The sequence below is a fragment of the Hoplias malabaricus genome, chromosome Y, assembly GCF_029633855.1.
Source record: "Hoplias malabaricus isolate fHopMal1 chromosome Y, fHopMal1.hap1, whole genome shotgun sequence".
Lineage (NCBI taxonomy): Eukaryota > Metazoa > Chordata > Actinopteri > Characiformes > Erythrinidae > Hoplias > Hoplias malabaricus.
In genome coordinates this window covers 49,346,769-49,374,726 of record NC_089820.1, presented here as the reverse complement: position 1 = coordinate 49,374,726, position 27,958 = coordinate 49,346,769, and the positions used below count along the sequence as shown (strand labels likewise).

The 27,958-nt window shown below is 37.6% G+C and overlaps 1 protein-coding gene across 1 annotated transcript; it reads right to left on the bottom strand.

Moving 5' to 3' along the window:
• Window positions 1-274: 274 nt before the first annotated feature.
• On the bottom strand, window positions 275-27,958 carry LOC136679703 (solute carrier family 12 member 4-like). Its single transcript, XM_066658368.1, has 24 exons — window positions 27,729-27,958; window positions 16,319-16,410; window positions 15,834-15,965; window positions 15,272-15,418; window positions 14,842-14,896; window positions 14,451-14,581; window positions 13,429-13,670; window positions 10,794-11,008; window positions 9,631-9,795; window positions 9,362-9,460; window positions 8,735-8,792; window positions 8,460-8,634; window positions 7,460-7,578; window positions 6,762-6,860; window positions 6,071-6,190; window positions 5,883-5,987; window positions 5,194-5,362; window positions 4,749-4,944; window positions 4,330-4,499; window positions 4,057-4,188; window positions 3,835-3,942; window positions 3,475-3,662; window positions 1,543-1,676; window positions 275-1,379 (listed from the first exon to the last, which is right to left on the bottom strand). The coding sequence occupies exons 1-24, from the start codon at window positions 27,865-27,867 to the stop codon at window positions 1,288-1,290; spliced, it is 3,282 nt and encodes a 1,093-aa protein (XP_066514465.1). The 5' UTR covers window positions 27,868-27,958; the 3' UTR covers window positions 275-1,287.

The window sequence follows — 27,958 nt, the reverse complement described above, 5'->3', positions numbered from 1 at the left end:
TAATACACCCCAATCAGCCATAACATTACTACAGCCTCCTTGTTTCCACACTCACAGAACAGGTAGACTTTGGGTGGTGGATCATTCTCAGCGCTGTAGTGACACTGACTTGGTGGTGGTATGTTAGTGTGTGTTGTGCTAATAGGATTGGATTAGACACAGTAGTGCTGCTGAAGTTTTTAAACACCAGTGTCAGAGAACCAAAAATATCCACAACACAAATAATACCAGGCCCTGTGTGGGTCCTGACCATTGAAAAATGGGGTGGGAAAACAGATGGATTACAGTCTATAACTGTAGAAATAGTGCACTTATATACTCAGTGGATAGTGAGTGCAGAAAAAAGAGGTGTAGTAATGCTATGGCTGATCAGAGTATATAGACATCCACACATGAAACCAATGAGAATGGGGTCAACATTAACTATCATTATTTTTACACATTAGTTTCAATGTGCATCCATTGTTTAGACACAATGTTTCTGTGCAGACTGACAACCTTCTGTTGTAATGTGACAACATAATATATTGTCACATTAGCTATTGTTCTGTGCAAAACTATTACATTTCCAGTCAAAAAAGCCAATAGAAACAAGTAACAATACCAAAGGGGAAAGTTCAGTTCATTAAAATAACAAATTTGTAAAACCCTTTAAACCACCAAAACTGATTTATTTAAATAAAAAAGGAAAGGAAGTTACTAGAACATACAGAAGCTGAAATTTAGGCAAAGTGTGGACAAAGCAGAAAACATAAAAAAATGGTTATTTTGTTGTCGATTTTTCTTTGTAAATTAATAACTATTGACTTGTATGTAATGAGCAGTTTTGACAGGAAATTAAATAAATATAAGGATCTGTGGTTTGTCTGTCTGGCACATGGGCTTTAGCTTTCTAAGAAGTACGAGGAAGTGACTGAATCATCAACTGAGATATGTGCTGGCATAGATTCAGGTTCCTGTAATCAGAGATATCTTTCACTGCATAATATGCCACCTACATGATTGATTTGTTGGTTTGGACCATGGTGTGTGGTATTTGTGTTTTTTTTTTTTAACACTTGGCTGTATTCTAACACACTGTATGACTTGCTACAATGGACTGGTCCCATAATTATTACGAATGCATCTCCAGATACAGTTCAGTGTAGCAATCCTTTATTAGAAACACTATAGATATATGATATCTAGATTAGTATTCAGGTAATACCTTTAATATTCAGGTAATACCTTGCTTCACTATTCTCAAATATTTAGTGGCAAGGTTCGTTTTGTTCTGGTGGTAACCTGTTAAGAATAGATGGTAATGACCTCGCGTCCTCCACCCCTCACAAGCAGCACTCGCTCAAGTCCTTCAGTCAGTACTTCCAGGAATTCCATATCTGAAAATGTTGAGTTAAAGGAGATTCAAACCCTATAAAACCAACATTATGCTGGATCTTTCTGTAGAAAAAAATCTGAAAGTCCTAGTCTAGTTCAAATTCTGTGACAGCATATGCGCTAAGTTTTTGTGCAAGTCACTGTTATTTACTGAGCAAAGGATACAGTTCTCATCGCCTTCAGCGTTGCGTGGAGGCCCAGGCATGTTGAGGAGCACCAGCCTGGCGTCATGGGATCGGTTCACAATTACCTCATTGAGCTTTACTGCTGTATGCATTCTTCGCACATTAGACTGGTCTCTGTCTCCACATAAACAACACACTGATAAGAATAGCAAATTCATGGCAAACAAGTAAAATACATACATGCAAAAACAACTCATCTCAATAAAACTACTGATCTCAGATTTAATCTGTTGTAGGTTATATACAGGTGCATCTCAATAAATTAGAATATCATCAAAATGTTGAAACTCATTATATAGATGCATTACAAACAGAGTGATCTATTTCAGATGTTTATTTCTTTTAATGTTCATGATTATGACTTACAGCCAATGAAAACCCAAAAGTCATTATCTCATAAAATTAGAATGATCAACACAAACTCCTGCAAACGTGTCCTAAAATGGTCCTTTAAAATGGTCCCTTAGTCTGGTTCAATAGGCTACACAATCATGGGGACGACTGCTGAATGATTACCTCAGAAAATTAAAATATTATAAAAGACTGATTAAATATTATTATTTTTTTTACATAAATACAGAAATATTGGCCTACTGAAACGTATGTACACTTTATGCACTCAATACTCTGTCAGGGTTCCATTTCCATGAATTACTGCATCAATGCGACGTGGCATGGAGGCGATCAGACTGTGGGACTGCTGAGGTGTTATGGAAGACCGGGTTGCTTTGATAGCGGCCTTCAGCATGTCTGATAAAGATTCTTTTTGGGGTTTAGGTCAGGCAGGTATGTTGGCCAATCAAGCACAGTGATACTGTGGTTATTAAACCAGATGTTGGTACTTTTGCCAGTGTGGACAGGTGCCAAATCCTGCTGGAAAATTAAATCCACATCTCCATAAAGCTTGTCAACAGAGGGAAGCATGAAGTGCTCACACTAGACTCAAGCAGCTTGGATTGTGTGCTTCTCCACTCTTCCTCCAGATTCTGAGACCTTTATTTCCAAATGAAATTCAAAATTATCTTTCATCTGAAAACAAGACTTTGAGAGATACTTCTGGCGTTGTCTCTCAGTTACGAGTGTCTTGACACAAGGGTTGCGACAGTTGTGGCCCATGTCCTATATACGACTATGTGTGGTGGCTCTTGAAGCACTGACTCCAGTAGTCCACTCCTTGTGAAATTTTTGAGGCTGCGGTTATCCGTATTGCTTGTGCACCTTCTTCTACCACACTTTTTCCTTCTACTCATTCTACTCGTTAATATTGGTGGATACAGCAGGAGGGTGTCAACGACTGTCAAGTCAAGTCAGCAGTCTTCCCCATGAACCAGTAGCCTATTGAACTAGACTAAGAGATCATTTTAAAGGACCATATAAGGAAACTTTTGCAGGAATTTTGTGTTGATCATTCTAATTTTCTGAGACAATGACCTTTGGGTTTTCATTGGCTGTAAGCCATAATCATCAACATTAAAATAAATAAATGCTTGAAACAGATTGCTCTGTTTGTAATGAAGTTTCACTTTTTTTTACACTGAAATAAATGAATTTTTTGATGATATTCTAATTTATTGAGATGCATCTGTACTATTCAGGGATATAAGTAAAGGGGCAAGCTGATCTCATATCAGTATCCTCCTGCTTCTATAAGTTGAATTATTAAAACAAATCTGCAGACCTATCTGATAAACTACAGTGTAAAGGCATCTAGACTGCAGTGCTCTTACAGACACATCCACACTTTTCTCCCAGCAAAACTTAAATGAGTCAAAGAGAATAGTAGTCTTAGAATAAAACATGGCTAAATAGTGGAAGAGTTCATTTCTAAAAACCCTTCACTAATCATAAATATAAACATGATCCCAATTTCAACAGCTCCAGAAGCACTACTTTAAATATTAACAATACTCACGGCTTAATACTAATCAGTTCTCTAAAGTTTTCTGGAGCGTTGTTTCGGTTTCGTCTCTCAGCATCCATCTTGTCCTTAGTCCATGTCATCTGGATCTTCTCAGGCACTACATCTAGAGATTCTTCTTCTTCATCAGAGTACAAACTGCCCATTCGCACCAAAGAGTGTCTGTCCTTCACCAGCTGAGCCTAACAGGTCATTACCACAATATTAAGCCTCGCTTTTCAAGGTTTTGACCCCCCACCCCGTCCTCTTTCTCAGAACCAAATGTTAACGTTAATATCAAAAACTTGATGTATTGGTTTTTGGCTACAAATTAAATAAAGCAGGTAATGAATCAAGTAGATATACTACACGCACCTCTCTGTTCCTCTCTGCACTGGATAGTCTCATTTGCCTCAACATCTGCGACCTCTGCTCCATCATTAGTGTCCTTTCATACGTGTATGCAGATATGTCACTATCATGCTGCAGACAGCAACAAAACAACAAGACATCTTTAGGGGTAAGTTGTAAGTGCAGTTTCACCCTAAGATTGATGCAAATCTTTAATGTTTGGGAGAATTTGTGTGGGGTACATACCATTTCCACCACCTCTACTTCTGCCTCAAGTCTGAGCTGATATAGGAACGTTGCAAGATCTTTCTTCATCTGAATACTGTTATCGTCCATCTGAGCCACGGTGAAAATGCGCATCTTACACTTGCGCCAGACCTGGACAGCATTGAGATAACAAGAGAACCAGAGTTAAATGAGACTTTTTAATACATATTTAAAGAGCACCTAATCCTTATTGAAGCCTCCGAGCAGTGAGCAGTAGTGCTGAAACTCTATCAAGGGTCTCTGAATGTGTACCTTGTGTTGTTTGAGGAGGAAAGGTAACAGCATGAGCATTCCTCCATCATGTACTATCCACCACACGTCAATGTGCCCATCAGTAAAGCGCTCGTGGTTGCTGGGGTAAAATGACACATTCTTTGGCACCATTAGAGCCAGGTGAGCAGCTGTGGTACAGCGGACTGTATCTGTGATGATGAACAACAGTGAGGAATTCAATCAATCAGTTAGAAAGAGTTTAGGTATTTGTTTGAAAGTAGAAGGCATATTCATACAAGTGTAGAATGTAATTTGGCACTCATTTGTGGGAAGAGTAATGATAAAATATTTGTTCATAATTCTAACATTATCAAAAATTACAACATGGGTTCATCTGAGTCTTTTTGGAAACTAAATTCTTATTAAACGTATTCATACAGACAAAGATAGAAACTCACTAATGAAGGTTTTCCATGCTCGAGGATCCTCGCTCTGCCTCCAGCCATATGGCCAGCCCAGCACCACTGTGTTGTGTTTCATCCCACCCAGCCCACAGGACTGGATGAGGTGGGAGATTCCTTCTCTCACCTTTGAGGCCACCACCACCTGGCAAAAGCCCTTCACTCTCTCTATCTCCATCATGTTCTTAATTGCCTGAAAGATGAGAGACACATACAACAGTTTACAATTTACATGAATTCCACTAGGACTTTTGTAAATATGTCTTCATTCTCAAATTAATAATTAAATTATTTTTTATTGAGTCCTTGCAAAAAAAAGCCATATATGTTTACAACAAACCAGTCACCTAAGCATTTTTTCTGTTTATTAGGTGGTAATTTGTTCTTTGTTGCAAAGCTTAGTAGGCATAGTTCAGCCTTGGTACTAATATGATGGATTTACCTGTTCTGAGGCCTGTGTTTCTCCATAGCTGTCCAAAAAGTTGCCCTGGATTACTGATCCCACAATCGTGAGACCCTTTCCTGCCTTCAGCTGTGAGGCAAAGGTCAGCATTCTTGGGTATTTGACATGTAGGTCCTCATCCAACTTCAGCAGTACAAGCAACTGGGGTCTACAATTTACAATAATCCCATCATTATAACACTTCAGTATATTTTAACTTCTACTTCATCACACTATAAATAAAAATTAATACAAAAATAAGAAAACATTACATTCATTACAACTAATATCAATTTCCGTGTTTAAAAAGAGCAAATGGAAAACACATCTGTTGTGTTTTTCTGAAATAAACGAATATTGCCAATGTCAACTGAAAAATATCCTTTACTTACAATGGAAGGTAATTTAAAAAGAATTCTATAGATTTCACAAAATAACAGTTTGATAATAATATAATAATTATCTTCACTTGGTTATTTTTCTTTAAGTATTTCCAACATAATTATGCTCTACTACAATGTATGCAGACAAGGATGTGTTACCTGTTATCATCTGTTTAACAACAGAGTTCACACACACCATAGACAAAAGTGTAAAAGGAGATTAAACAAACGATTCAAGGAGCATAAAGTGCATCTTATGTTTAATTTTAAAAACGCTGTCTGACTGGAGGTAATCAAGAAACAAACCTCCAGTTTTTCGTGTGGGGGGGCCCAGCCTCCAAACGAAGCAGAGCATATCGAGCAGCACTGAGAGACAGACCACGGATCCCATCACCCCACTCCTTCTCTGCCCTAAGGGACAAGAACATATTTAGTGATGCTACTCCTGAAAGCTAAGCAAAATGTTTTCAAAGTTTCTGTTGGTCAATACTCACCCCTGATACTCGATATACTTATAGATCATGCCAGCAATCCCCATTGCTACAATGGCATAATACCAGGAAGAGATGAACATAAGGGCCAAGCACATACTCATTCCCAGAAAAGACAGAGCCCTAAGGGATAGACATAGAGGGCTCTTAGTACTAACAGAGCATATGATGATAAAGTGATAAAGTATTGATAAAGAATCAAAAGTACAGTGTTTTTATCTATAATCTTTAAAAACACTCACAGTGCTATTATTTTTAGCAGAATTTTAGTCAAACTTTATCCTCATTTGAACGTTAATCTACCCAAATTTCTCCCTAAGTTAGATATTGCCAAATATACCTGCAACCTGTACACAGTGCTAACAAGGCAGGTGAAGGCTAGCATGCATCAACAGAGCCTTGTGCTACCATATCTTTATGTATCGTTTCCTCAAGGGACAGGTAAACAGACTTGGAGAACAGCTCTGTTATGTTAGCAAATATGTTGAAGGAAGGGAAGGCCTGAACTACCATCCTTGGGTCATCACTGACAGTGCTTAGACAGTTGTACCATTCGGAAGCTCCAATTTTATCGAACCACAATCTAATTCAAACACATCCCGACATGCTGACAGAAGAATGGAAAAACAATTCAAACACAGCTCACAGGGACATCCACCCACACACCACAGCTTGCACATACATGCACACTCACCAGTGATAGTATTTAAACCTAGGTCTCCAGTTTGGCGTTCGTAGGAGGGTTTGTACAGCACATGCCAAATTTACAAACAGGTAACACATCAAGAAAAACCTAGTAGGAGCACAAATGATGGGAAAAATGTAAAAACACTCTGAATATCAAAAGCAAAAACAGAAGAATATGACAAGATAAATGATCAAATGTTGCAAAAATGCTGTTTTTATAAATACAGTACATTGCAACCTCTGTCAGGTCATAAGGAGACAAACAGTATAGCTTTTCTACATACATTAAGCCCTGTACTTGCACAACTTATAAACTTTCAAAGACATGAACATCAGAGTCCATTAGTTTAAAATTTGTTTAAAGTGGAGACCCACTTAAGTCCAGTCCATGTACGTCAGATGTTTTGTTGCACTTGCAAACAAATCTGACTAATGAAATATCTCTCAGACTGGGACTTGTTTGTAAATAGAGGGCTTGATACACTTTTTAAAACATATAAATACTTGGGTCCTAACTATACCGGGAATACACTTAATACTGTACTTTTCTTCTGAGAATAGCTTAAACATGAACACAAGCAAAGTGTATGTACTAGCATAAATTGGAAGGTAGCCTTATGATCAGCATTCTTCATGTGATGTGTACAGTCCTGGATGTGTGAGTATTTAGATTGAATGCGTGTGAGTGTGCATATAAGTTCTCACATAGAGAGAATGGGAGCCACCATATCCAGGGAGGCAATCAGAATGCCAAGCTCTGCTATGAGCCCAGTCAGCAGTAGTGCCCATGTAGGCTCCCCGTTTGCTTTACCGTGTCCAAACACCTAGATGGTCAAAACAAACACACAAGCATAGATGAACAAGGAGATTATCATATTCAAAAAACAACACTTTGCATGCCAGCATGCAAACATTTCCAACTATATCCATTGGATTTTCAATTTCCGAAAAGACCAGAGCTTTCCTCATATAAACAATACACACTACTCATGCACATTCAAATATTTTCCATAAGGAATAGAAATCATGCAGAAATTATCATCATCTTTTCCGCTTAATCAATTAGGGTTGTGGTTGCAGAAATTATTTCATGTTAAAATAAAAATGTCATTTAATAAGACAGTATATGTGAGTAGGTGACATTTGTACACAACAGATTTCACACTGACTTTATTCTTTTTTTGATTACTTACAGAAATGCAAATGAGACATCAGGATACTTTTTAAATCATGTAACTGAAATCTCAAATTATTGCTTAATCAAGAAACAATTGTGCACTGTTACAGTAAAACATTATTAATTACTTAATTAAAAATCTATAATAAATCCAGATATTAGCAATCTGAGTAAATTCATCTATGATATCATTCAGAACACATTTAGGAATTCTATAAGCTGACGTTTTTGATTTTTAATGGCAAAAGTTGGTTATGAAAATATAGGTAAAAATTTGGCCTCAGAACAATACACTGTAATTTTAACAAAATAACTATAGTGTGCAGGTAGTGAATGGAGTCTAGCCCTCATTAAGGTTGATGTAATGAAACAGCACACGTTGTAAAGTACATCTCTGCAGATTTTTTACATTGTTATGATCAGTGTTTAAGAGAACATATGGAATATAATGCCAATTTCTGACTACAGTGTTGTCTCTAAACAAATGCTGTTGAATGTGTTGATTTTTGTTGAAAGTAGTGGTCTTACTCGGAGGAAAGGAATAATGTTGTCTTTAGCAATAGCTTGCAGGAGGCGGGGAGCTCCAGTCAGGGACTGCAGCCCTGCCCCTACTGTGGAGAAGAAAGAGCCAATCACAATGACCCAAGGGGAAGGCCACGAAAGTGTACCAACTACCAGGTTTTTACTGACTGCGTCTCCAAATCTACACAAAGACACATACAGGACAATTTATATTTTAGACTTTAAAAATTAAGTTTCTCATCAAACATTTATAAAGTAATAATAACATAATAAACACTTACTTGTCTCTGAGAACCACGCCCTCAATACAGGCCCCAAATAGGACCACAGAACTGAAATCTGACAACTATAATTCAGGAAAAAAACAGGAAGGACTGTTGCAGTTGGTTTCGAGCTGTTTAAGCTGTTACAACATCACAAGGTGTTCAAATTGGGCTTATTTATGAATGTTAATTCAATGGTCAAATAAGAACAAACTTCAGCATGAGATTATTATTATTATTTATTTTTATTTTTTGCATTTATTTTGCCTGGAGCGGGACACAGCTCCAGGGACCTGGAGGTTGCGGGTTTGAGTCCCGCTCCGGGTGACTGTCTGTGAGGAGTTTGGTGTGTTCTCCCCGTGTCTGTGTGGGTTTCCTCCGGGTGCTCCGGTTTCCTCCCACGGTCCAAAAACACACGTTGGTAGGTGGATTGGCGACTCAAAAGTGTCCGTAGATGTGAGTGTGTGAGTCGCCCTGTGAAGGACTGGCGCCCCCACCAGGATGTATTCCTGCCTTGCGCCCATTGATTCCGGGTAGGCTCTGGATCCACCGTAACCCTGAATTGGATAAGCAGTTATAGACAATGAATGAATGAACAAATTAATTCATTCATTCATTCATTTAATTTGCTGGTGCAAAGGATACAGACAAGGGAGGTGGTTGTAATGGCCAGTATTGTCCCAACAGGAATTGACTTCTGAGCATCCCTCAGGTCTCCTGACCTGTTGGAACCAGCCATGATGCCTTACGATACAGAACAGAAAATGAGAGCAAATCTTTGGAAGTTAATCAAGAATAATACATTTGTTCAAGAAAAATTACAGTGTAGCGTTAGGTGACACTTAAGTCACTCAAGTTGTTAGCATGAATGACAGAATTTTGTTTTGCTTGAATGAACACCTGACAGGGTGTACCTGTTGCTGAGGGAAAGAATATCCCCACGAGAAGAGTGAAGGAAGTGGCAATGTCTGCAGATACATAAAACCCAAAGGACTCCATGGAACCGTGGACGTCTACAGACTTCAGATTGGGTTTTTCCAGAATTTGCCCTTTCTCCATGTAATCACTCCACATGTTCTCTGGAAAAAAAATACTCTGTATAAATTCTGATACAATAAAAATCAACAGCAAATACATTCATTTAATTATAATTACAATACTGTGCACAATTCTGTAGCGTGTGTATTTATTAAAAACTGTAGTGTATGTATTTATTTTTATTTGGCTATGAAAATAGTTTTGAATATCAGGGTAGTTGTTTTATTACCATTTGTGTCCAAAAAAAACCCCCACCCAATTACACATTTTAAAGCAGGGGTAATTCATTGAAATTCATTAAGGTCCAGACAGAGAAAAAATTTCTCAAGCAATGGACCGGAACATAATGTATAACTTGCACTATGATCAGTGCCATAGCCTGTACATTAAAACTGACTTATAATTAAAGCATTATTTTATGTGGTTAACAACTGAAAAATCTAATTATTAACATTCATTTACATTTCAGAATATTTCAACATTTACTAACAATTATAAATAACAAATACTCTAAATCAGTGGTTCTAAAACTGTGGTACGTGAAGCAGCAAGAGGTGGTACGCCAAATGACCTCGAAAAAATGACTGCTTAATTAATATATCCCCCAGTTTTTGGAGAAATTTCTGTAAAGAAAGCCCACTTTCAGTTGCTTAATGGAAGTAAGCAAAAGCTAGAGACAGATGTGAGCAATGTGGATTTTATTATTTAAAAAATCCATACTCCGGAGCCCAGAAGAACTAAATCCAGAGGCAAAAACAGAGAAAAAGCAAGTAGGCTGAGTAGCCTCATGCGTGAGATGCACGCAAATAGCCTAGTAATTTCCTGGAGCGCTAAAACTGATCTGCAATGACTAGAAGAGTTACGCCACTTAAAGCAAACAATCTGTTCAAAGTTAAAGAGTTCTGCGGTCCACCTATTTGTGACCCGTTTTAAAGAAATTTGCCTTCAACTTTTGCATGTTTTAATAGTTGTGTAGCTGCTCATTTTTATTTTGACAGACTCCCACATATTTCTGGTCACAATGTGTTAACTGCTCTACCTCTGATAATTCCACTGGCCAGTCCAGGAATGCCTTGAATCTCTGTTACATTGTTCTGGGCAAAATATTCATCACAGTGAGCACTGCTGACATTCTCTGAGGTGCAGAAGTTCCTCCACAACTTAGTGGGGACTGTCTCATTCCCGTTTACTTCCATCTTCCCACACACATCAAAAAGATCACGCGCCAATGTTCTGTTCCCCAGCATACAGATACTGCAAAAGAAGCACATAAAGCACTGAATGGGGAAAAATACATTAGCAAAAAAACATACATACATAACAATTGTGTTAGAATATCATATTATATCACATCATATCCTATTATAATATCAGCTCTGCAAGTTTTCCTTTTCAATTGTCTATTTGACTGTCAACAATCAAACCATTGAGCTACTGTTTCATTCCTACCACATCACCCTTGGGGCTGGGTTGTAATATGTGTTGGAAAATATGAGCCAGACACTCAGGAGAGTATATGAAGGAGACAAACATTTATAGCAAATCAGCCAGTATCTATCAATTTAGGAAATGTCTGCAGATTAATTTTCCGATAATGTGTAGCAATTTCCTGAATGCAGCTGAGATAGATACACACAAACCATTCTGTGTTAATTGATTAAAGAGCATGTGCAGCAGCTGGAATGTAATTTAGTTTTACTTTGTTTCTGTGCATATATATTGTAGAACCAATCTGCTTAGGGTCCCCAGGTTTACATGTTATATACCTGTAGAGGGTAGGTTGAAATATCCCTAGCTGGTAAGGGAATACGTTACTGGACTATGAGTGTTGCTGGGGGATTCGTTTTTAATAGGGTGACCAGATCTGAGATGGTGAAAAATAAGACATGTCTCCGGGTGGGGGGGGGGCACTACTGACGTGCAGGCTGACCAATTAAATGTTTACAGAGAAGGTTATCGACCAATAACGGTAGCTCTACAGTCAGACCGTCCAATCCGGAGATTCTAGGCTACTTCACCATGCCCCCTTCTCACTCAAGCGAACCAAACGGAGTAGGGGAGGGCGGGACTAATTTGTGAACGAAACTTCTCGAAAAGCTCTAGAAAAACAAAATCCCGGACGTTTGTGAAATTCCAATTTTAAGTCTAAAAAAGAGGACGTCTGGTCACCCTATTTTATTTGTGAATTTCTCTATAACTTAAAATGTATAGATTATATGCCTAATTATAAGATATGCATATTGTCGTGTAAGGTTATATGTATACGTATACACTAATCCCTAGTTTTCGCGGGGGATGCGTTCCAAGACCACCCGTGAAAACGAGTTTCCGCGAAGTAGAGGAAAGATATATTTTTTATGTATTTAACAGGTATTTGGACTTTTAAAACCCTTCCTGTACTGTTAACCTTTGCATTAAACAGTCATCCTATAATGTTTTTCAGCTGGAACTACATGTGATATCCTACCAGTTTCTTTAATAGAGTAATTCCTAAACTGTGATTTAGCATAAGTAAATTTCACTCGGATGTGGACATGAACAATACATGTACTGTACGTAAGACATACTTACATTTTTCCTAGATTTTCCCTCAATATTCGCGATATAGCGGCCATAAGCCCCCTTGAAAAAACCCGCGACGTAGCGAGGAATTATGGGATTACTGTATACATATGTGGAGCATTGTAACATGAGGAATTAAGGAGTCTACTGGGTAAAAAATTAAAGTTCGGACATTAGTAGACTCCTCCATAACAAATTGTGCCAGTATGTTTTTAATTGCTGTCTTGATATTAACTACATTGTAAACCCTAATGTTCATTTTCTTCTTTTGAGTTTGTAAAAGTTAAGTTTTGATTTGGCAGTGTCCTGTTTGTGTTTTTTTTTTTATTAAAAATAGCCCAATATGATAGATTGACGTCTGAAGTCACAGACCTAGAACCAGTGTGCAGCATTTTTCAGCCAAGATGGCAGATTGTCTGGGGTTACTACTTTTGGTGAATTTCATGTGGATAGGTTCATGTGCTTATTTCAGTGTGAGAGCCACAGTGGGCACAACAGGTAGCATCACTGCCACACAGCTTCACAGTCCTGGTATTGAGGGTTCAGGTTGTGGGAGACACTGTCCAATAACACATGTTGGTAGGTGGACTGGCTATGAAAAGTGTCAATATGTGTGAGTGTGTGGTGCACTGGGATGAACTGCTACCCTGTCCAGTGTGTTGTGCTCTGCTACCCTGTCCAGTGTGTGTGAGGGCTCTGGAACCACTATGACACTGAACTGGATAAGTGGTTTTATAGACAATGAATTATTGAATGAATTAATTTATAATTTATGGTTAAGTGAGAAGAAATCTTAAGTACAAAGTTTAGACAACATTCAATATTTAGTTAAAATAGTTAAAACCAATTTCTTAATACAGAGTACCACATGCATACATTTGAGTTGCATTAAGCATTATAGAATCTTAAAGAAAATGTGTATTCATACATCTGATATTTGACTTTATGAAATTAAATATCAACAAAAATATCAGGGCTACTAATTGCCATATTTTACTTTTGCTAACTCATTCAGTGTATGAACGCATTCAGTGTGTGTGCGAGTTGGCTGCCATGCTAAAACAATGGTTAATCAAAACACCTCTTTGGACTATCAGTATGCTTGTACTTACGGGAAATCTGGAGGGTGGAAGATTGATTTGACTGCCCCAGCGTAGATGGAAACAATAGAGATGATAACACAGGCTAGGAAAAGGGAGGCAAACTTGTTCACATACTTCACCCCTACAAAAACCACGACAGCCATAAGACTGAGGCAGATGGTGCCGTAGACTCGCATATTGTTCAACATGGCACTGCTTCCTGCATGGATATCTGCAGGGTGGAATATAGCTGCCTGAGGGACCAGATATTTCTGTGAATGAGAAATTACTTTTGTTAACAAATATATATATTTGAATTCTAAGATCATACCATATTAAATGCCATCTCAGAATTACCTTTACGGTAGTACACTAGAAACCTTATGTAATTTTTTTGTATAATCTCCCTGTGCTTAACAAATATATGAAGCATTATATCAACTCCACTGACCATGCAGGAGCACTTTGTAGTTCTACAATTACAGATAGTAGTCCATCTAGAGTGCTACATAAATTGTTAGCCTCCTACCACCCTGTTGTTCAATGGTCAGGACCCCCATAGGACCACCACAAGACAAGTATGATTTGGGTGACACAGACATGGTGGGGGTCTGTTATTGTGTGTTGCACTGATACAAGTGGATCAGACACAGCAGGGCTGCTTGAGTTTTTAAAGCCCTCAGTGTCACTGCCGGACTGAGAATAGCCCACCAACCAAAAATATCCAGACTGTGCCCTGTGGGTGTCTGATGAAGGACTAGGGGATGCCAACACAAACTGTGCATCAGTAGATGAGCTACACTCTCTGACTTTACATCTATAAGGTGGATCTACGAGGTAGGTATGGTTAACATAGTGGTGAGTGAGCGGACACAGTGTTTAAAAACTCTGTGACGAATGACGAATCTGAATATATTAAAATAGACAAAAACAGCAAAAATGTTAAAACCCCTTTTGGTAAACTGTTTATATGAATAAATAAATACTAAATAAATAAATACATTAAAAAAATAATAAATACATTTAAAAGAATAAACAAAGGCCTGACTCACCAGAAATATTTCTATGGCACCCAGAATATACATGGCAGCAGCAAAGGTTGTGCCCAGGTAGAAACAAAGCCCCACAGCACCTCCAAACTCAGGCCCCAATGAACGCGATATCATAAAGTAAGCTCCTCCAGCTGTGGGAAATATGAAAAACAAAACCACAAATGTCAGCCCTGATAATTACATCGAATAAAGAGTAAATAACCTAACAATTAGGCTTTTTTGTGTGTATACATATGTGAATTTCCTGCACAGATTTTAAAAATGTTTAGCTACAACTTGCCCCACCAGTAACAGAAAAAAAATTATCTCTCATGTCAGTACTTGCAATGTCTCAGTATGGGTTTAGGGAAATTAGGCTTTTCTAAACATAGTCAGCTCCTTGAGAAATTACCTGGAACAACGCCATTAGTAGCAATTGCACTCATCGATATTGCAGTAAGCATTGTCTGTAAATCAATATAAGAACATTATAATTGGTCACTGAGGTTCACACACTTTTGAATTTTAAGATAGTCCAAGATTCATTCAAGAGTCATTACAGCAAACTAATACAGCAATACAACAGCAAATTAATAAATACATGCATGTGGTGCAGTGTTAATTCCCTTGTGTTTCACAAATAGAAGATAAGCACATGGGTGACAAGTACACTGGAATATTGTGTTTAATGTCTCATTTGAATATAAAATCACTCAGAATGTTTTTATCAAATTCAATAAGGCCTTGACTTTTGTACAAGATGCAACTTGAACTTACAAGTTCTTTACTGAAACCACTAACATGGAAGTTTTAGTGTGTACATGTAACACAAGTCTACTCACACAGGAACAGCACATAAGGACTATAAGAAAAGACTGCACAACTCCTGCTGTGCCCACAATCCAGGTGAGTCGCAGGAAGAGGATAACACCGAATATATTCTGCAAACAAGGCAGGTATACTCCCATCATTGTACCCATGTTTGGAGACTACACAAAGAAAGAAGAGAGAGACAGCAAAAGCAAGATCAGATTTGGTTTCAACTTTTACCTGAGCTTGAATTTTACAAAAGAATTCCTCAGTACACAGTTACTACTTGGATCTGATGTGGACTTTGAAAAGTTGAAAAGTTAACCAAGTGAACATTGAAGCTGTTGAAATTATCCCTATAGATATCTTTGAAAAACTGAAAGCAAGTCTGTACAAAAATGCTTTTTTATTACAGTTTCGGTAGAGTTTTCTGCATAAATATATTTCACGTTGCTGAAAAGGGACTTGAATACAATGGCTGTTTTGACTAGAAACAGAAAAGGGAAGTCTGTGCACAGCATTGTGTACTGGATACTACTGTTTCACAGTGACATGTTTATATTTTTAAAACTTTAATTTAAAGTTTTTTTTAACCTTGGGGAGTTTCCTTTTTGATGCATCAGCACTTTCTGCCTCTTCGTGTTCCTTTGCCCCCTGAGTGATATTTGTATAGTTGACCAAGCGGCTGAGAAAGGAGGAAACCTTGGGTCGAATGTCCAACTCCTCCTGTACATCCATAAAAGGAATTATTATTACAACAAATGGTGAGGGGAAATGGGACAGAAACTTTAGAGATGAACATACGTTCAAAGTTCAGTCATTTAAAAATAGAGTAGAAAACAATTGTGCTTTTGGCAGAATGATTAGATCAGCTGAGGTCATTTCTTGTTCAGAACTGGAAGGTCAATTATTCATTGTAAATGGAAAAAACATACTTCAGAAAGAGATAGCGGCACGGTCAAACCGAAAATGGCTGACAATTAATATTTTAACTGCCTTAACAACATATAATTACTCAGTATATTAGGAAGAAGAAAACATATACAACAATACAATTAGTAAAACAAACAATAAAGAACCTCAAACAAGGCCAGGTTCTTGTCGTAGTAGTCATTCCTCTTTGAGGATTCTGCCCTGCTGAGGAAAGGACTGTCTTCTTTATTGCCATGTCCTGCAGAGTTGGAGAAAGAGAAAATCAGATTTAGCTGATGAAGCATACACACACACACACACACAAAAGTCTCCATTTATGCATGCTAATGTAGGGTAATGAAGGGTTGAGAAAATTTAGCTACCAAATATTAATTGGTAACAACCTGAAACAATGACATCATGCTGCTTTCAACTTACTCAAAAATCCCTACTTACCACCTAAATTCTTAGATCCAGCCAAAATGCCTCAATCAGCTTGAGTTCGAATCTTTATTTTGCAAAAAGTCAACAGACAAAAATATGCTAAAATAAGTTTAACTTCACTGAACACCCATCACCTTACAGCATCAGCCTCCAAAAAAAAAAGAATCTGTAATATTCCATTATTGATCTACCAGGTAATAATCAAAAAATATACTCAGTATCCAGCACACACCACTGAAACCAAAAATATCTTTGATGTTACAAAATAAAACAAGATGAGGATTTACACTAACATTATTAAAGTTTCAGAATGTACCATGTCAAGTTCATATAAACAACTTGTATTAAATCAAATGTTTCTGTCATGTCACTTACTGTTAATATACTGCACATTATGTAATTGTTTTAAATAATACAGTATCTCACAGAGAAATGGAAAGACCAAAAGCCTTGCGCTTAATGTCCTACACAATGAAACCCAGAAGAAGTCTGAGGGATGCTGAAAGAATTTCTAGGTTTGCTTTTAGACTTTTATTGGACACCCCTGCTGTAGGACATTCCTACAAGCTTTGATGCCATATCCATATAATAATGACTTTAAGTGCTGAACTATGTTTTTTACAACTGCACGTGTTTACAATTTTGGCGTTCATCTTCTCTGACAAATATGCATTTGGTTAGACACAAATTTATGGGCTCACGTAGTCTTAATCATGTTTGTTGGAAAATGTCTCTCACAAACTTAGGTACAACATATAATTAAGTTGTTTATATGTGTTGTGTGGAGGTCTTTTCATGACTGTAAAACCTTAAAGGAGACATGACAAATCTTAATGGATGCCTGAATGTCCAAGAAAACATGAAGGTCAATATTAACTTTGCCTTGATCACCACGTTTTCAAGGAAACAAGTTACAAATGCTGAAATGGACGTAAAGTGTCGAGTGTTTAATTTCAGCCTTTGTCCTTTATTTTGAATGACCATTGACAAACACCTGAATTTTTCTGTAGCAAATATACAAATATTATTGTAAAAATGTAATTTAAAATGTTGTTGAATACATTTAGTTCCAATATCAAAACAATGCTATTGCAAGCTACATTTTATACTGCAGAAACATTTCATAACAAAAAGACCAGCAAACATAGGACAAGCAAATATAACATTAAGATACTTTCAGTGTCCAAAAAAAAAATATGTATCTTGAAAAATGGTAACTTTACAGGAGAAGGGAAAAAATCTTCTTCACTTTCAGTTGAAGTGAATGTAAAAAGATGTTGTTCCAAGTATTTTTGGAGCATTTCTATTGGTCAATTAATTATGAAATTTTTATATGACATGAAGGACATGAAGAATATATTTATTTATGCATCTATTTATTGATCAGCATTGACCTAACATCAGCAAACACTTAAAGGGTTTCTGCCAAGTAAACATAAAATCAGGAAGTCTCAATGCTCTTTTTCCCCAGTGCATCAGTCCAGCCTAGAGCTATTTCTCTACAGTTCCAAGACAACAACCAAGAATGTGTGTTTATAGAAATTCCAAACATTACATAAACATATTTGATCATATTTGATGCCTATCTGTGTATGGTCATTGACAATCTGAGGTGATGGAGATATTATATATCCTTTTTTTGGCAGCACGTTTGTTTCTTGTACCAAATCAGATTTGAAACAGCAACAGCTCACACTACTAACACATCTACATTTGTCTTATTAGTTGATTATTAACACTGAGATAAAGACTTGTTTCAGTGTTTGATCCTCTCCAAATAAAGTGTTCCATCTGACTTTCTGATCTGTTCCAACTCCAGCTCAGCACGCTGGAAACTGAATATTTTATACCTAATATCCCAAGAAATCTTTAGACCTTAACTGGGTTTAAAATATGTTAACCCATCTTACTTTTTTTCTTTTACATTCTGCAAACTGAAGGTTATTTCACACTCACCTTTGTCTTGGGACAGTGTGCCGTTAGTGCTAGAGTTAGTATTAGCATTGCTGTGGATCAGCATGTCTCTCTGAATGATGCAGTGTTAGAAATGTTATGAGCTTTGGGCATAATCGACCTCTATCCAGGCCACTGTGAACACACACACACACACACACACACAAACACACAAACACACACAAACACACGCACACACACACACACACACACACACACACACACACAAACACACACACACACACACAAAGAGGCCTAATAATATGTTGCCATGAGCCTTTATCCTTTCTTTAAATTCTAATCAAATATGCCATTTCACAGTATATTTATGAATAGAATATATTTAAAACTGCACATAAAAGGAAAAAATACCACATAATTAATTAATACATCAATTCCCACCCTTGCAACCCCTTAGGGCTCAGCTAAGTATTGATGTATCACAATCATGCCCCAGTTCCCAGGAACTCACAAACAGGTTTTTATGTGAATTTGCAAGACTATATATGTAGTAAGGCCTGTCACTAAATTATGATCAGTTCTGTGGTCTGTGAAGGGATTTTTCCTTATTTTCTGATGTCCTTATGACACGTTTTATTATTTGTTACAACCAATCTTTCCATGTCGTTCCTGTTTTACCAGCAGCTCCTAGGAATCCTGTTCAATTCAGCAGTATCAGATAAAGTGGGTCCTTTTATAACGAGCAGAAACTGGTACTCTATACATCTCTTGGTGGTTGGAGTTCTTAGAAGAAGGATTTAGATTAGGTTATAAGGGCATTTTCTGTTAGAGAGCAGTGCCATTAACAGCAGCCTCTGTTTGTCTTAAAGTAGCTGCATTGAAGCCAGCTGGGAAATGGAAAGGGAGGAGGTCCATTAAGCAGTTAACCGTTCAGAATTAAAATGTGGAAATCTGGTTTTATAGTGTTGTGGTTGGGTTGTTATTTCTCACTGAACACGGATGACTGGAATAGAGGCGGATGGAGGGAGATTGTAAGTAACATTTTGTATAATGCTGCCCTCTAGTGCCAAGTACAACAAAACATAATACATCTGGAATGACAGCATTAGTGTTTTAAAGCAGTGCTTAAGGTAAAGGTTTTTTCACAGCAGAGGGATATATTTCTTATTTGGGGTTCAGCCATTATGTACACAGGTGTTCACACAGGTTATAATCCACATAGTGTATCACTGCCCATAGAAAGTCACCATGCCCAATGTCAAGGATATATTACACCCCAAAATGGCTGTGGAGCTGTGATAATGTTCTTTAGATTGATAGAGGATGGGTTGAGCTACTAATTCAAACAATTCATCCCAACAACTGTCAAGTGTACCGTCTTTTTGAAAAGCAGAATCTATTATTTTAAACTAGAGAATTGCTGCTTGCACATTTCTGTGAGGAGTTTGTTGTGTTCTCCTCGTGTCTGCGTGGGTTTTCTCCAGGTGCTACAGTTTCCTCCCAAAGTTGAAAGAGACACATTGGTAGGTTGACTGACCATTCAAAAGTGTCCATAGGTGTGAGTGTGTGAGTGAATGAGTGTGTGATGCCCTGTGATGGACTGGTGCCCCTTCCAGGGTGTGTTCCTGTTTAGCACACAGTGATTCAGTGTAGGCTCCAGATCCACCGTGACCATGAACTGGATAAGCGGTAACAGACAATGAATGAATTAATGAGAAAAAATTGTGCATTAACCATTACTGCTAATAAACTGTAAGATAACAAACCTGGGGTTTCAGATAATGTTTTTACGTGTCATGTTTCAGCCAGTCTCACCTCTGAACAGCTATAACTTTCCAGAACCCTTGAATTCTAAAATGGCTTGCCTGGTCCTGCCTCCTAGCTAATAATGTTTAATAGGGAGGGTGTTAGTTTATATTGGAAGTCTCCTTATAAAGATTAAAACCAAAGAGTATTTTTAACAGGCTCTCTGACTGTGCAGCCATTGGGGGGAGTGGAACAAACTATGTTGACAAGTCTGAACGCATTAACAGTGCAGTGTGAAACATTCCATGCAGCTTTTCAGATCAAAGACCGAACAGTAGACCAATGCTCAGAGTTGCTCACATTTGTGCATCTGTATATGTGTGTGTGTGTGTGTGTGTGTTGTAGCTAATGTATTAATTATCTGTATCTTCAACTGCTAAAGTGGAAAGTTAGCAATGGTTAGCTTCAGTACAAATTGAATCATAGTTTAGGATGTTAGTTGCTAATGTTAATTAAAAAATATATATAAAAAGGACATTTCTCAACCAATCAAACTGTGTTCTTAAAATTAAAATAATTGTGATTTGATTTGTCATAACACAACATCAAACGTGATTTAACAATGAATACGTTAATCCAAGAAATCCATACTGTTATCAAATGTGCTAGAATAGTTGCAAAATCATTATCACTAACCGTTTGGAACAATTTCAGCTTGCTGTCACACTGTCAAATATCTTGTAGATATTATGAGAGGTATCTATATATGAGAGGCAGGAGCTGTAAACAGCTAGTGCTAAATAGAATAATGCTCTGCTATTTATTTAGGGTGACCAGACGTCCTCTTTTACCCGGACATGTCCTCTTATTCTAGACCTAAAAAATGTCCGGGCGGAATTTCTCAAATGTCCGGGATTTTGTTTTTCTAGAGCTTACATAGAATTTCGAGAAGTTTCGTTCACAAACTAGTCTCGCACTCCCCTACTCCGATTGGTTCGCTTGAGTGAGAAGGGGGCGTGGTGGAGTAGCCTAAAATCTTCCGATTGGACGGTCTGACTGTAGGGCTACCATTATTGGTCGATAACCCTCTCTGTAACATTTAATTGGTCAGTCTGCACGTCATTAGTCCTTGTTTACGTCAGGCAAAGCTCATGTACCTACCCTCATCTCGAGCAGCTATGCCGAAACGTAAATGTAAGTTCTCGGATGAATTAAAAAAGAAATTCCCATGTTTTCCCATGTGTAGCAAATAAAGGTGTAAAGGACCTAAAAGCACAAATAGGTTCAGCATACAATTGCAGCGAGGGGCTAGACGTGTCCTCTTTTTCACCATCTCAGATCTGGTCACCCTAATTTATTGTGTTATATTTCATGAGTGATTTCCTTACGTATGTGACAAATATTTAAAAGTATATGTGACTAGAACACTGTACTTTCAAGATTCCCATTCTACTTGAAAGTCAATGAAGAGTCACTTGGAAATAAATTATTTAGATCTTAAGAACAATGCAGTAAGTGTTAATGACGACATAAGAAAAGCTGAAAGTTATGAATACTTAATGGGGTGAGCTGGCTATAATTAGGTTGACAAGAAAAAACATGTAAAGATTTAAACACTGAAATGAAATGCAACTGCTGAAGTTAATCATGTTCATTAACTACTGGTAGTGTATAAGTGCAATACAATTTGTAATGAGAACAGTTTGAAAAGTCATTATTTGGAAAGTGCAAGCTGCTATTGAAACACAAAAGAGAAAGTCTGAACACATTTGGTATACAGCTGTTGACTGTTTTCTTCAGACATCTGTTTGCATAATCTGCTAAGGAAGAGGGAGTTAAATGTAAGGCATAAAGGAAATCTGCTTATTCTGTCTTTTCAGTAAAACACTGATGTGGTTTAACAGAACACACAGAAGGCACAGTACTGACAAGAGGGTTTGCTGAAGTGAAAAATCCTCACAGAAACCCTCACTTCTTGAAAGAGTCTTTTACTCCAGCAAATAGGAACACACTACCCTTCATTTGAAAGTATGTTGGATGAGCTGATATGCAGACTTCTGAACATATAGTTTAACTCTTCTTTGACAACAAAAAATATGTTAAGGCACTTGCATGTACTCATTAACGTATTTGTGTGTGTATTTTCAGAGTATTTAAGGTTAAATAGATCATTATATCAATAATACTCTTAAGACCCCATGGGCTAAAAATACTTTTGTGGGTGGGCATATTAGAATACACTAAAGCCGATTAACCACAGAAAACATTTTACCACCACATTAGAGGCTTATGTTTGAAATCCTGTAGGCCAACATTCTCATTTAATTGATATTTAAAGAATTTACAAAGGTAGAAGTCATGCTGCTTATGCTGATTAACCACTGGTTTGAGGAAAAGCTTTCAGGATTTAGAAGCTTGATAACTTGTTTGACGTAATAGTCATGGTTTTGACACTGGATATGGGGCTTGACATTGTGTGTGTCTGTGTGTGTTTCTGTATTTGTGTGTGTGTGTTTGTGTGTTGGTGTGGGTGTGTGTGTGTACAAATTAAGGGGTTCATCTGTGGTCGTAAGTACTGTTTCAGTTTAATCACTTAGCTGAATGTAAGGCATCATTTCTTGTTGTTTAGAATGCTGTGTACACCTGGTCTAACCAGCTGTCTGTCTCCTGACCACAGCAAACTCTAACTGGCCACCACAAAGGTGTGTATTTTACATTACAGAGACGGCAGTCAGACGTGCTCTGTCCAAACAGGTGAGTGAATTTATGATCTAAGCTTCTGAAAATGGAAAATGACAGACATATTTTAAAAACTATTTTAAAATAGCAGTCTCTGTTTATTTGAACTTCAAACAATGACTTAAAAGAATATAACATGCATAATTATTATTAACATGATTTTCATTATTTCCAAGTACATTACTGTTCAAGTATCTGTATCAGTTTAATTTTAAAACCAATTCGACTGCAGAAAAATAAATAACATCATGCTAATATTTTTAACCATTTCTAGGTTACCATAAAACAAGACATTCTTGATAAAGTAATACAACAATAGAAGTTGTATTTACCTCTGAATTAAATATTGATTTATCAGTTTTTACTAAATATTTATTAATTGTCTGCAACTTTTTTTTTATCTGAACAGGGAATTAAACCCTAATCATCAAATCTTGCTCATCTGTGCTTTACCTGATTACAGATTTTTGCTTTAATTGATCCAGTGAATCAAATCTTAAGTTCTTACTTCTTTACACAAACCATAGTCATCAGATTTTACTCACACCAACAACCACACACTACTCCAACTACCCTAATTATCCTGAACCAACGTGACATGATTTTTAGATTCAAATAAGACACTGCATGCTTAAATAATATTTTCTAAAATAAAACAAACAATAAAACAAAATCCAGTGCTGTAAGGATTTAAAGCTAGTTAACATGAGATAAATAAACTGACAGGAGTCAGGGGGAGTTAATTCCAACTGGTTGGAATAATTATAAGTGTGTACATATGTAATATTCAATGTAATATCAGCAAATAACAAGGTTATGGTTAATAAACAACCCACACAAAACTGAAATGAAACCATATTTTTAGGTGTGCTAGTTTGAAAGCTGTATATAATCAGTAGTAAACAGTTTCTAGAGCATTTAGAGATTTAATAAAACAATAATAGGAATGTACAGATGAACTTTGTTGATTGGTTGCCTGCTGTGAGGGAACTGTATGAACAGGCTTTGAAGTACTAAGAGCTTTTGGTGTGTGTGTGTGTGTGTGTATGTGTGTGTGTGTGTGTGTGTCCAAAGGGGCAAGTTAAGTGTATAGAAGATTCCAAGAATATGTTTAACCATTTACTGTACATGTTCATTCATAGAGCTACATGATACCTGCATAAGTCTTTCATAATTTCTGTTATTAACCTACAGTAACAACCATAAAGGCTTATGACAAGTGGCATGTTGGAATATACCTATAAATTAGTATATGTAGCTCTATATGAGTTGTCATGAAAAGATAATTCAGTTGTCATAACTAAGCTTATGGAAGAACACCTACATTAAAGGGCCATCAAGTTTTCTTATGCTGACAATCAATGCTATAGATTAAAAGTGCCTTGTTTATGACCAGATGCACCCACAAAATAAGTATTAATGTGCCCAAATCTTAAACTCCCAGAATATTTTTTAGTTATCTTAAGGCTTCATATTGTAACTCGTTACAGAACATAGCTGCAGTTAAATCTCATTTTTAAAAGTTACAGGAGGAGGATACTGAAGCACGAAAAATCTACTTTAATTACTGCTTGGCATTACAACTAACACTGTTTATACTGTATATTCAGTAAGAATAATGTTGTGTATATAGACTGAAAGAATCCACAGGGGTTTGAGTGTTTTTGGGGATTAAAAATAACTTTTATGTGAGCTCACTGGCCCAGTCTCACTTCTTAACTGAAGTCAGTGAGACAGTTCAGTGCAACATGCTTGTAGTGAGCTGCTCAGCCAATGGGACAGACTGCTATCTTTCAGCAAAAACTAATAATGCTCTTCATCCAATGAGTGGATTATTTGTAGCAGAAAGGATGTCATAAGCACACAGTCATTGTTGAGTCTCAGGACTGCCAGGGAGCTCTTCCTCCAAAATAGAACAAACTTGTTTTTCTCTTTTTAAAGGGCTTTCCCACTGGGACTGAGGCAGCCTGCTGCTTCTGCATTTCCGCCTGCTCAACCTGCCTGTGCTGAGAGCATGACAGAGTACTAGAATAAGTATTCTTTTTTCCCTTAAGTTTTTTTCCCCCTTTATGTGGAGTCCAAAAATATATAGAAAACCATGGGGTATATCAGAACCGAGTTCAAAGCTTAATGTTCTTCTTAGCTTTCAAAGAACATTCATGCATAACTTCTGCCCTGCCCATTCATGCTGAAATGATGAGGAGTAGTTCAGTTTATACTTTTTGTGTTTGGCACATCATAGTGCAGCCAATGAAAACTGACATTATTTGTTTATATCAATCTTAAATTCACAGTAAAATAAAAAGTCTTTTTTAATTCTGAAGGAATTCTCTTAAAATAATTACGAAAATGGATCCAGAAAACAGTGAAATGAAACAGTTTCTTAGTCTTCAGGAAAATCCCAAATGGGAGACTTTCATGACGTGTGTAACTCAGTACCCAATAAATGCACATTTCTATTGTGATCTTTAGTTAGAATCATATTATGGAAAAATGACAGATTTTACTAATCCTTTCACATTTCAAGGGCACATATGAGTAACAGCAAGGTCAAGATAATTACCACTGATTTCTTCATCCTATTAATAATAACAGAACTGAAAGAAGTTGCCCAGTTCTCCTTCCTTTTTGCTGGCTTTCTGAATCAGCTGTTGAACACACATGCGCAGACACACAGACCTCTTTTTCATCATCCCTCCTTCTCTCCTGGTATGTGTTTATCTTTCCTTGGCTATGCTGCCTGTGTGGTATGCATCAGGCTCTGACCAGGTTTGATTTTCTTAATCCATTAGCTATAGCTACAGTTCTTCTGATGCATTTAGCATATAAAGATATGCAAGGCAAACAAACCTCTGATTCATCTTTGAGTGTATGCACTATATGTCCAAATAATTAAAGACACATCTTATAGTTGGTTATGTGAAGTACTTCATAGTTGGGGCAAAACTTTCAATTGTACAATGCATCAAGTGAAAAAGCATGGACGCTCTGCAGCATCTACCAGTACCTTTGAGATGAGATGACTAAAGTATTGAAGGTTTTTCTTGTTTTTCTCTGTTTAACTCAAAGATCTGTTAACGATTAGTGTAGCAGTCTCTCGGAACTAAGAAGCTGGAGCAGTGAGTGTGGAGGGTATAAGCTCATGTTCAGCTGATGTATGTATTCGTCTGAAGCCCTGAGTATACACAGTGCATGCAGTGTGTGTTGTGTTGGCCTTAACAGCACTCACTTGAACAAAGTCTGCACTGTGTTCACTTCACTGCCCACCCTTTCCTAACGACAGACCAGAGCAGCACTCGACGAGCCCCTGCATCAACCAATACCCTGCATCAATATACAAACGTTCACACACACCACAAACTAGGCCTCTAATTACCCCTCAAACAAAACACACCTACACATACAGAAAAAATATGTTTCCAAATCTAGAAAGCATAAAGGAGTTGGAACAGTTTGATGAACATGGTCACAGACAGGACTGAGACTAAATTCATGTCCAGCTACATTTTTAGCTACATATGTAGCTGTCAGCCTCTAATAATGAATGAATGCTGCGGCCTGTAGAGTGGAATCCTCTGGAGCATTTGCATATCATCACTGTCCAATGAAAAACACGTATCTTCAAAATAGTGACTTTATGGGAGAAGGAACATTATTATTACAGTGCTATGCATGAGCTAGAGATGTATAAAAGAAAGTAGTATCAATTAAATTTTGTACCATCCAGTTACTTTGGAGTGAGATGAAGTGGTGTTTGTAGCTCAGAACTAATTATCCAGCAAACATTACCTGACTTTAATAATGTTTTTGTGGTTGAATAAAGTGACCCTGTGTAGGACCGGCGCCCCCTCCAGGGTGTGTTCCTGCCTTGTGCCCAGTGATTCCGGGTAGGCTCTGGACCCACCGCGACCCTGAACTGGATAAGTATTTACAGACAATGAATGAATGAATGAATGAATCCTCAGAGCAATATCCCAATATCTAGTGTAAAGTCTCCATAAGAGAGTAATGTTGCGCACAATTTTATACCCTTGATTTCCCAGTGAATCCTGGGTAAGCAGTTGTCTGTAAACCTTTGGTCATATAGTGTAGACAGAGAGAGAGAATACGGAAAAAGTGAGAGATGGGTGAGAGGCTAGCCCACACAGCTGTCGTCAGAAAAGACAGACAAGCAAGGCAGTGGGAGCGAAAGGAAGAAAGAAGGAAAGGAAGAGGGAGAGAGTTACATCTTTTGTGTGGGAACGTGTGAGACCTGTCTTTTAATTGTGCTGCCCCTCCACCTCCTCTTTTTTCTCCTCCTCCTCTCACCTCACAATTTCTACCCTCTCCCCCGCTCCAATTGTTTTCCCTTTCTTCACCACACTTATGTTGGGCATGGAAGCCCACTGACCACACAAAAACGTCAGCAGCAGTTTCTCCTCAAATCCTCCCTTTTATGTCTGAAACAGAACTATCCCAAATGAGGAGGGAGTTCTGGGAAATTTGGGAATGTGAGCTGTCAGAAAAAGGAAAAAAAAATAATCCCATGTCTGCCACATCTGGAGCATTGCCATGGTTACTATGGAGCTGATAGTTACGCTGTCCTACGCAATTTCTTTTGTTTAAGTCCGTGGATACACCCATTTGTCAAGAAGTTTTTTTATGATTGCTTAATAATAGTTTGGAGAGTAAACACCAAGATAAAAAAGAGTTCTGAAGAGTTTCAGCAGTGTTGATTTTCATGTGAAAACTCACCATCAGAGCTGACCGTGTCTCCATGGCCGGGGTATCCTCCTTGTCCCGTGTCTCTGTAATCCACCCAGTTAATTCCCTCCAGGCTGTCATAGTTGGACGGCGGGTTATCTTCGACAGGCACCACAGTGAAATGGGGCATGTTTGTAAGCGTCCAGCACTGGCCTGCTCTCTGTCGGTGTCTTCTTCTTGAGCAGATAGCAGTAGGCTTAGAGCACTCAGCTGAACTTCAC

What these genes read in the sequence shown, in the direction of transcription:
- LOC136679703 (XM_066658368.1), bottom strand. Translation starts at nt 27,867, where the DNA reads ATGCCCCATTTCACTGTGGTGCCTGTCGAAGATAACCCGCCGTCCAAC. An exon ending in GTGGCTCCCATTCTCTCTAT is followed by an intron (nt 6,861 to 7,459) that starts GTGAGAACTTAT and finishes TGCTCCTACTAG; the next exon opens with GTTTTTCTTGATGTGTTACC. An exon ending in CCCCACACGAAAAACTGGAG is followed by an intron (nt 5,363 to 5,882) that starts GTTTGTTTCTTG and finishes TGTAAATTGTAG; the next exon opens with ACCCCAGTTGCTTGTACTGC.